Source organism: Dendroctonus ponderosae, unplaced genomic scaffold, assembly GCF_020466585.1.
Source record: "Dendroctonus ponderosae isolate FM_Combo_2020 unplaced genomic scaffold, Dpon_F_20191213v2 Dpon_F_20191213_1, whole genome shotgun sequence".
In the NCBI taxonomy this organism is placed as follows: Eukaryota; Metazoa; Arthropoda; class Insecta; order Coleoptera; family Curculionidae; genus Dendroctonus; species Dendroctonus ponderosae.
This window is the reverse complement of record NW_026017110.1, coordinates 6,193,282-6,203,841: the sequence shown is the minus strand read 5'-3', so window position 1 is coordinate 6,203,841 and position 10,560 is coordinate 6,193,282. Positions and strand designations below refer to the sequence as shown.

Sequence of the window (10,560 nt, the reverse complement as noted above, 5' to 3'; positions counted from 1 at the left end):
TTTTTTTTGTATCTTGTAAGCCTCCTTCTTGCTTCGATGCATTTTTGCCGTTGCAACGCTATTTTGGTATTCCACCAGTATCGCCTGCCACCCTAACCGTCTTGCAGCTGACCTGATGAACCCGTCCTTAACAAGGCGACTAAAAAAAATTTACCCAACAGACATAAGCAACCGATTTTAATTAGCTAATTAAATTAATTTCCGAGCGTAAAGTGATGAGAAAATTGTGATTATAGAAGACTATAATCTCTAATCATGTTACATATATCATATAACAGTATTACTTATTGTCAAAATGCATCACAGATTGAAATAATAAAGAAATAAAAAAAAGGAACTCTAAAATTTCCGTCACAGATTTGAAAATTTCCCAAATTTCACATGGGCTCGCCACCAAAGTGGGATTTGCAGGCAGTTTCGACTAATATGATCGTTGTTAAGCGCGGCCAAAAAAACCTCTAAAGATTGGCTAGTTTTCCCGCAATTAATTTGTGGAAAAACATGTACTTTACATCGCGGTCAAACTACCCAGCACCCAGTTTGCGTCACAGATTTCGAAAAAGTCTGAAAACTCGCATGGGATTGTGATTGAAGTGCTATTTGCACACGTTTTAGACCAAGAGATTCTGTTTCCAACAGTGTCAAAATATGATCTAACGCTCCGCTACTTTTTCCGCAATTAATTTTTGAAAATTACTTGATAATTCTGCTAAAGCCAAATTATACTCCTCCCGTCACAACTCAGACACGTTATTCAAATAACAGATTTTATTCAAAAAAATTTCGATAACCAAAGGGAAATATTACATAAATAAAAAACAAGTATTTTAACACCCAAAACTGCAATCAATCCTCGCTTGCCATTTTTATATTGCATTTCCTGCAATATAAAAATCTTCGGGAACCACATTGCGATTAAATCTTATTAGTATTAAATCATGTGGTGGTTCATTTAAAATGCAAGTTTGAACAATAAAAAATATATAACAAAAAAACTGTTAGCCAGAAAGTAAAGCGTCTGCAAGACGGCGCCGTGATTAATTAAAAGGCGAAAGTAAAGCTCGCGAGAAGCTCCGGTTGAAAAATTCAAAATAAAGCACTTATGAGCTAATCAGGTTGATGTCGCATCCACTACCACCGCAGAACCGAAACCATTTGGTACCAAAACTGGCCATCTTTCTTCGAGATGTAGCAGTAAGGTTCTCACACACGCACATATACATATTTAAAATAATGACCCGAATATAAGGAACGTCTAACCGCTACCTGGATTTTTTCTATAATCGCGACATGGTTCTGCATTTAAACGGTGTATCGACCAGATTCGCGTGCGTTCTTGCGGTGGTTCTCAGTTCGTGCCATGGCTTTAGTTTTACCGAATTCATCGTGGGCCCTCGGATAGGCAGGGGCATTGCCGTTACCCCAAAAAGTTCACAAATTTCCCTTGCGGTAAGTAGTTTTCGTGTCTTTTTAAACGCCCAGGATTCACTGTTTAAGCTCTCAAACCTAAGTAGCTTTCTAGTTAAGTTTCTTCTGTCTGAATTACGGCAAACGAGCAAAACATAATAATTACTTGAAACGTTCCCATTTGCTTTGCTATTAAGATTTCTTGCTGTATCACTTACTAAACAGGCACTRTTTGATTTATAAGCGGTATTTTACAATATCGCTTCTAAAGATGTACCTACGCCGGTGGTAAAAAATCAGTTTCCCCGTCTACCCTGGAAAACGGTAGCAGATTTTTGCCAGTCGACACGTTGTAAGGGTGAAACACCTTTATGCGGCTCGGAGGCATTTCTTTGATTAATGTCTAAAAATCTGTTTATTTGAAAGCAACTAGAAAATACACATGGAAATGAACGTAAATATTTCCTGCACGACCCAGGTCACCTGCCCATATGCAAATCCGTAAATCTATTCAACTACAACGGTTTTTAATAGCACATAATCGAACCATCTTCCGAGTATCGGTGGGTGTGGATGGCACATACTCTTCATAATAACTGTGGGCTTGCTGAGTCACTAACTTCTAAATAGGGTGTGTTTGTTCACATTGTTTAAGCCAAAAAGGGGGGAAATTAACTGATTTGCAGCATTTTTTCATCTTAAGATATATCAAGGAAAAACGTGTTTTAATGATATATTATATCATAGTTCAATTGACCTGAGTTTTGCGAGTCTAAAACAAAGCACACACCAACACATTCGTCTCTTCTCGTGCCTTTTTTGAGATGTTATGGATTTTTGTGCCCCAAAAAACGCGTTTTTAAACAAATTAAGAATAAAGTGTCTTTGGCTTTTAGTGACTAGTGAACACTTAATTTACAAATTGTTTTCATTTTGCCATCTTCTCATTCACTTGCCATCGGATTCATGGAAACGTGATCATTACCGCAGCGTCCCAATATTTCATGTCGTTATTTTTGTAATATCTCGCTCAAAAGTTGAAACAGAAAATTAAAATGTGTCGTATTTTCACGCGAATATTTGCAACTTTTTATGGCTTGTTGAAGAAGTTTTTTAGGAGTGTGGATGTAAGCAAATTTGTTCAACAAATGCGCTTAGTAAAATCCACATCGTTAAAAATGGTAGGTAAATATTCTGTTGAAAAGTCAATATTTTCTTGATACAAACGGCGGTTTAACTCCTTTTAATGGGTTTTCTTAAAAACGGTTTTTAAATAGCAATTTGGCTCAAAAGTTTTTGAAAGTGGAGCTGCATTTTCTATCGAAGCCAAACCACACAGATTTTTTTTTCAGAAAATTTTTCACAATTCCCATGCAATGCCACTAATGTGGAATTTTCAGATGTTTTAGACAAATATCTTATCTTTAAAACTGTGCCAAAATAAGCACCAAAGCATTGCCAGTTTTTCCGTACTTAATTTTGCAAAATTTTTGTTTAAATTTTAATCAAATCCAGTTCACCGATTTGAATTGTTCTCAAAATTTGCATGAATTTGGCTCTAAAATAGCCTTGATGGTATTTCATACTCGCGATTTTTTCGCAAATCGGTGCAAAAAGTAGGTTTTTTAGCTCCTCCGGTTTTTCCGCAATTAATTTTACATAAATAATAGCACTTTCTATCGAGTCGAATTGGTAGAGTTTCGGTCATAAAGTATTAAATTTCTCTACAGTCGCATGGATGTGTCCTTAAGGTGCAATTTTTCCATATCTTATAGGAATATTTTGTCTTCAGAAATGTGCCAAAACAATTTCTTTTTTCGTAATTAATTTTATAAAAATAGGTTGCAATTTCGAAGCTAAATTCACAGTGTCTAACTCAAAAATCCCGTGGATTTGCCATTAAAGTTTAATTTTCAGCTAATTTAGTCCAGTACTCTGCTTCAAAATGAGGCTCAGTGCCTCGGCTGCTTTAAAGCCGTAAATAATTTTTGCAAATTTGATTGCAAATTGTAATAAAGTAATAAAAATGCCTAAACTGCCTGTGTCTGTAACTGATCTTCTTCATGACCCAAAGCAGTTAAACTGATTTATTAACTCATTTAAAAAACATGTTAGTTGGTTTTATATACATGTTTTTAAAATCTGGGTCGCTGATTTTTGAACTAGACATCTAAAATATTCAACTAAAAATATATAATTCAAAACAATTAGTAAATTGAGAATAAATTATAAAGTCCCCAAGCTGGTTTACAAGAACAGCATTAGCACACCGCTCAAGCCATAAAAATCCGATTAAACTATTCGAATTTAGAATCAAGCATTAATCACTTAGTAAAAATGAACTTTGCAAAATTTTTGTATTTCATCACGTTTAGCCTCAACATACTTTCAATGTACTTGGAAGATTGGATCAAAAATTCGCTTTTGAGTGGTTCTGCTCCACTTTGTTTCACTTATTTTATTTCGTGCCATTGTTTTTCGTTTTATTATTTGATAAATTAATGTTACCTTGACCATCAGCCATTTCACTCGCATCCTAAACGAAATTAGGTAACAAAACCTTGACCTGCGGATGTGGGCTTGGAATGTTAATGAGATGTATTATTTGGTACATGATTCATATATGAAATAAAGTGAAAGAAAGTGCTGAACAATTTCATGCCTTTTTTCTTTTATTTTCACCAGCGAGATGATGCCTATTGAAAGTAACTTTGTTATTGTTTGCTTTTTATATTAAGATCGCAAATCGCCAATGCTTCAGGCCACTTTTACTTTTGGTTTATTATTAGGATGCAATTTGGAACTTTACCTGACTACAGCGAGTAGATCCTGTTTTTAATTTTTTTGGCCATGGTTGCATTTAAGTTCGCTTTTACGCATTTCGTTTGAAATGTATTTAATTCAGCATTTAACTAAACGACCCATAAAATTAAAAAAAAATACAAAGCTAAACATTAACTATGCTGACGGAACATCCCATTATTTTTATAGCCTAATAATGAAACATTTAAGCTTAGTTATTAACTGCAGTGTCATAAGAGCTTTTAGCGGAAAAATGTGGTAACAACTACGACCAGGCGAAATTTTTTATTAGGTCATTATGCATTTTGTTGGTCCCACAAGATTCAATAATTGCAATTAAATGGGCGAAAATCCTCAATAATCTATAGAAAGTGCACATGGTGTTAAATTGATTAAGACTTATTGATTGCGTCGAAAGCTAGTGACTGACTTCTCTTTTAAATAGTGAAATTGAAGCTTGATTTTAACTAGCAAATTAAAATCGTTCTATAATTGCACCGTCACTATGATAGGCTGCAATAGATGTAAAGTTGCCAATTGATTGCGGTTGCAAAGAACATCTTTCAAGGCACAATGTTTCTGGACTTTCTCGTCGAATTTTTCGGGGTTTTGGGTCGAAAAGTCCGAAAAACCAGTCAGTTTCCACTTATAGCCGCGAGAGTCTCATATTTTTCGCATTCCCAGCATACTAGAACTAAGAAAATTTACCACTAATTTTTGCGATTTATCAACCAATACGCAACCGATATAATTTTGCATATTTTTTATTGTGCTTTTTAAATATCCGCTTCTTAAATGTCTTAAATTTCTCGGTTTTTTTAACTCCAAATTTGTTGTCTTTATACTTCGAAATCTCAAATTTCGATTAAGAAAGATGTACTAAAATTGAGACGCTTACAAATCTAGAAGTTCAGTTTTCTATTCCATCATTGTTTTATTTATTATTAGATTTCTCAACTTTGTATTTATGGTTTTCAGCAACAGTTAGTAAACTCCAATGGTTATCCCTTCGAAGAACACGAGGTGTCTTCAGAGGACGGATATATTCTGAGTTTGCACAGAATACCAAAGGGCAAGTTTGAGAATACCACAAATAAGCCAAGGCGACCAATCGCATTGTTCCAACATGGACTGCTTGCCTCATCTGATGCTTTTCTGTTCCGAGGTCCGGAATATGATTTGCGTAAGTCTTCAGAACTGCTCGTATTTGTTGGCTCTATTGAGAGAACGCGTTGAGCTGCAATGCTCTAGTTTTCAACGCAAGATAGAGCGCTAAATTGGGTACTTTTTTGTGCCAAACATTATTTCAGAAATGTTTGTTTTTTTTACACAAATTGCAAAAATTCAAGATAAATGCGTCTTCAGAATCGCTCTTATTTGATGGCTCGTATTCAGGAAACCCGCTGAGCTACAACGCTCTGGCTTTTAATGCGAGATAGAGAGTTAAACTGTGCACGTTTTTATGCCACTGACCATTTTCGAAATTTTTCTAGTTTTAACGGAAATTTAAAACATTCAAAATGACTGCTAGTCTTCAGAATCGCTCTTGTTCGATGGCTCGTATTCAGGAAACCCATTCAGCTACAAAGCTCTAGTTTGTATTGAGCGATAGAGAATGAAACTGTGTATGTTTTTATGCCACTGACCATTTTAGAAATGTTTCTAGTTTTAACGTAAATTTCAAAAATTTAAGATAACTGCTAGTCTTCAGAATCGCTCTTTTTCGATGGCTCGTATTCAGGAAACCCACTTAGCTACAAAGCTCTAGTTTGTATTGAGAGATATAGAATTAAACTGTGTACGTTTCAATGACACTGACCATTTTAGAAAGTTGTCTAGTTTTATAAAAAATTTTAAAAATTCAAGATAGCTGCTAGTCTTCAGAATCGCTCTTATTCAATGGCTCGTATTTAGGAACCCGGTTGAGCTGCAGAACTCTAGTTTTTGTTGACAGATAGAGAGTTAAACTGTGTACGTTTTTTCATGCAAATTGAAAAAATTCAAGATAAATGCGTCTTCAGAATCGCTCTTATTCGATGGCTCGTATTTAGGAAACCCGATGGCTCGTATTTAGGAATTTACATTTTTCAATCAACTGATCATTTTCAAAATGTTTCCAGTTTTTACCCAAATTGCAAAAATTCAAGACAGATTCGAAATGCGAGTCTACCGAATCGCCCTTATTCCATGACGCGTGTTGAAGAAAACCCGTTGATCTGCAAAACTCTAGTTTTTATTGCGAGTAATTTTGTATATAATATGCAAGTATTCTGTGTAATTTTGTTATGCCAAACATCATTTTAATTAATCATCAAATTAATGAGTCTTGAGCATAGCAGGAAGCACAGGAAATATGCAGTTTTGGTTCAGAAAAATAGCCTCTAGTCGCCTTATTGAGTAGATTTGCTTGTGTTATTGAGTAAAAAGCTCATAATATCCGGGCGAGTGGTAGAATTCCATTGCTTTTTCCTAAATAATTACTGAAAAATGCGCCATTTTATGAAGTTTCCTGGAAACTTAAGTGCCGCAACTATGTTTAAAGCAAATTTTTGCTCAACGAAGTCAATACTTAAGTATCCATTGAGAATTTAGTAAGCCGGAGCATCGGACTTTTTAGCTGCATTCATCTGGATAGCTTAAATCAGAAGCAGCCAGTCAAAACACAAGATCGGTTTTTGCTGCATATAAAATGTTTGTTTTTCAGCTTACCTTTTAGCTGATGCTGGTTACGACGTGTGGCTCTCCAACATGAGAGGAAACATTTACTCAAATAAACATCAGATATTCGACTCTGAAAAGGATCCGGAATATTGGAAGTTTTCGTAAGTGGACGCTCTTAAATTCTCAATTTAATTAATTAAAATTTAAAATTCCCAGACTGCACGAAGTCGGCCAATACGATCTTCCTGCTATAATTGACTATATCCTGAACATTACCAAGGAGCATTCGCTGTACTTTCTGGGCCATTCTGTAGGTTCAACTGCTGCGTTCATTATGGGCTCAATGCGACCGCAATATAATGCGAAAATCAAACTTCACCTGGCTTTGGCGCCTCTGGTTTACGTTTTGCATGAGATCTCGTTTCCGCATAAGGTCTTCCTGGGGTCTTCAGTTTCTTTAACCGTAAGTGTACGTGTGAAAAACCGGGGATTTTTCTACAAACTGAGGGTTTTCAGCAAAGTGTAGTGGCCCGGAATATTTTGAATGTTTTCCCTAGAAGGGATTACTTCTCCAAGCTGTTGGGGGCTTTGTGTGGAAATGGGGTCCCCACGCAGTTTCTATGTCTGATTTTTATCTACTCGCTAGTGGGGATTGATGGGGAACAGTTTAACAGCGTAAGTAATTCCAAGAGCCTTGTTTCGGTTACGGTAGTCCATCAATTACTAACTGCAGGAGGAGTTTTTTGAATAATTAAACTAAGAGGTGAACAGGAGGAGCTAATAGGAAATTTTTAACATTTTCAGAGTTACATACCAGAATTTCTGTCTTATTTTCCAGCTGGAAGTTCAGTGTACTTGACCTCACATGCCATGCAAATGTACGCCGAAGGTAAGTTAATAAGGGAAACACTAAGCTCGATATCAACGAATGTTTTTAGGCGATTTTCGGCCCTTGGACTACCAAAACCCTTTCATGAACTTGCAGAAGTACCAAGGCCTGTCCCTTCCTTCCTACAATTTGAGTTTAGTTGACCATCCGGTTTCTTTGCATTATGGGGATGGTGACACTTTGGTCACTGAAGAGGTAAGTGAAGAAAGCTACTTTCATTGATTAAGGAACATTATGAAAGACATTTTCTAGGATATTTCCTTTACTGAAAGCAGACTGCCGCGAGTTGTTGGAAAGGTTCGGGTGCCCTTCACCCACTTCAACCACATGGATTTCATGGTTGGATCCGATGCCAAAGACTTAGTGTATAAAGAGTTGATTTATTTGATGAATAAACACAGGTAGCAAACATTGAGGCAGGGATTTTTGATTAAGTGCCTGCTTTAGAGAAGTGATTTACTTGAGTTGGGAGACCAAAAAGCATCACTAAATGCAACCTGAATAGGAACAAAACACATTTATTAATATTGTGTATACAAATCATGAACATAGGTTTATTGCTAACATCAAACATACAGTATTCTTACAATTTAAGTACATTTTGCTGAAGTAGTAAAATAATACGTTAAGTTAAATGCTTCAAAACACCCCATGACTTACAACCTAACTCGTTCCATAAAAAAGAAAACGATTTTGTTTCTTATATACATTATAAGTTTGATTTGTTTGGACAGATTGCAGTATAATACAATTGCTGGAGGGAATGTTTATGGGTACCGTATGCGCCAACGACGTTAACACCATTTTTTTTTTCAAATAATGATTGGCTTCTGTAAAATAATTTCAAACCATCCTTTGTAACAGCTTTAACTCAAAATTATTTTTGTGTATAATCCGAGGGCTGAAAAAATCCCAATTAAACAACTATTTAAATCATAAGACATCTGTTTGTGTGGTTTTCCCCAAAACCTGTGTCAGGTTTTATTTGGAAATTGATTTCCCGTGTAAAGTCTTATTTTACAGAAACAAAAAGAGATAAATGGCGGCATTCATATGGTGCCCAAAAAGTGAGCCAAAAATGTTGGCTTAACAAATTGCTGGCATGGATGTGCTGTAAGCTGAAGCAAAACTTCTACTCTCAAACGTGCTTAAACTTACAATATAAGACCAGCTTTGATTGACTTGGTTTCATAACGGTAAAAATCCTTAACGTCTAAGTTTAAAAATAATAGATGTTTATTACAATTAGTATTATATTTATTATTAGTAGTAGTAGTAGTACAACAGGCTATTCCTTTAATGAGCCTCGTGAACAGTAAAAGCAATTTTTTATATTTTGATTTTTTTAAAGTCGATTCCTTTGAGGATGTCGCGATTGACAAAAGTGACTGGACATCCTGGAAGAAGCCATCGTAACAATTCTCTACATTAATATAGTAATAATTTGTTGAAAAGCCAAAAAAAACGAGTCGTACTAGTACACCAAGTGAAGGTACTCTACCTATCGACCAAACAACCACAACATATTGCACAAAGTCATGAAAATAATTGGTTAACTAATCTACATTCAATATTTAAATGCTTTTAAGTAATCAAACTTAAGTGAATGCGTTCGACGTTCACATTCGATTATTCCTAGTTACTTTAATACTACAAAAATGGTTTCAGTTCGACTTCCAGATACAGAAAATGATCGTCTTTACACCTTTCACTCGATAAATTCACTTAAATCTGTGCAACTCTGACGAAAAATTTGGTTTAATTGATTACATTCGGCCAGTGCCCTTTGATTTGCATTAATCAGCTTCATAACAATCCTTTTCTAAACCTGGAATATGTAGGTAAGTAGCTCAAAAACTATATCTATAACAGTTACCTTAAAAAAACGGCTTTCGTGTGTGTTTTCATCAATATCTCTGCTGAAACTCATGATGCCATCGGTTGAAATCGATGTGAAAGACTACGATCGATCCGAGTGCCAGACCAGCCAATAAAAACCTAACAAATAAGACAATCATTTTTCGTCTTAAACAACTCGAAACTAGGTAGTTAAAATTGGTGATTTTTTCAGGCTCTTAGAACGTTGCCAAAAATTATTTTCGGACGGTCCAAAAGCTCGAAAAACTGACCAGTTTCAATTCATTAGGCTCTTCGGGCAAGGAAGAAAATGAGTCCTTTACATATATACTTTTTAAAAGAAGAGAACCATTGAGGGATTTGCTCCCACAAAAGAGTGAAAATCGTGCTTTATACTATAAAGTTTGACACAAAATCATAGTGGAAAACTGCTATTTTTTTAGTGGTTCAATGTGTACTATCAATTTTTTTTATTTTACCTGCAAAACCAAAATTATTAACCATTTATTTTGCAAAATTCATCAGATCATTTTTCTATAATTTGTTTCCAAATGAAACAGGAACTCACTTGTATCTTATTGACATGATTTACTCATATTATTAATAACTAAAACGAAACAAAGTAAACAGCAAGGAAATAATAGAAAGATGCATTTAATTAGTAGTAATTTGAAACAATTTCTAAACAAAGTTTCAGAGGTTTTTACATTTTTTTGTTGTGAATTGTTCTTCTTTCTGTTTCATACTTTATTTACAGTACACGTAGTGCATCGGTGGAACATCTGGATAAATTTTCAAAAGATCCCAACGTTGACGCTACTGATACAACGGGGTTAAAATTGCGCACAACTAATTTTTCAAAATTCAATTTTTAATCCAGGAAATAAGAAGCGCATTGAAACTTTTTCTCAGTGTAAATAATCAAGGAAACTCTGCACAGTGCA

General features: G+C 35.1%; 2 protein-coding genes across 4 annotated transcripts in view; one reads left to right on the top strand and one right to left on the bottom strand.

The window, feature by feature from the left end:
- The first annotated feature begins 1,139 nt into the window (after positions 1 to 1,139).
- Positions 1,140 to 8,172, top strand: LOC109541975 (gastric triacylglycerol lipase). The gene is made up of 8 exons (XM_048661681.1): positions 1,140 to 1,449; positions 5,188 to 5,392; positions 6,914 to 7,031; positions 7,087 to 7,333; positions 7,387 to 7,545; positions 7,675 to 7,759; positions 7,809 to 7,954; positions 8,012 to 8,172. The coding sequence occupies exons 1-8, from the start codon at positions 1,291 to 1,293 to the stop codon at positions 8,162 to 8,164; spliced, it is 1,272 nt and encodes a 423-aa protein (XP_048517638.1). The 5' UTR covers positions 1,140 to 1,290; the 3' UTR covers positions 8,165 to 8,172.
- An 89-nt stretch (positions 8,173 to 8,261) lies between these two features.
- The window catches only part of LOC109541985 (neurobeachin), a 13,182-nt gene continuing 10,883 nt past the window's right edge, over positions 8,262 to 10,560 (bottom strand). For 2 of the 3 annotated variants that reach the window (XM_048661677.1, XM_048661678.1), the window contains exon 9: positions 8,262 to 9,757. In XM_048661677.1, coding sequence (XP_048517634.1) covers positions 9,667 to 9,757 — 91 coding nt within the window. In that variant the 3' untranslated portion in view covers positions 8,262 to 9,666. The remainder of the gene's footprint in view (positions 9,758 to 10,560) is intronic. The other variant, XM_048661676.1, reaches the window with a different exon arrangement.

Coding starts and splice junctions, on each gene's coding strand:
- LOC109541975 (XM_048661681.1), top strand. CDS start 1,291: ATGGTTCTGCATTTAAACGGTGTATCGACCAGATTCGCGTGCGTTCTT. Junction 1,450..5,187: donor GTTCACAAATTTCCCTTGCG/GTAAGTAGTTTT, acceptor TATGGTTTTCAG/CAACAGTTAGTAAACTCCAA. Junction 7,546..7,674: donor ATGGGGAACAGTTTAACAGC/GTAAGTAATTCC, acceptor TAACATTTTCAG/AGTTACATACCAGAATTTCT.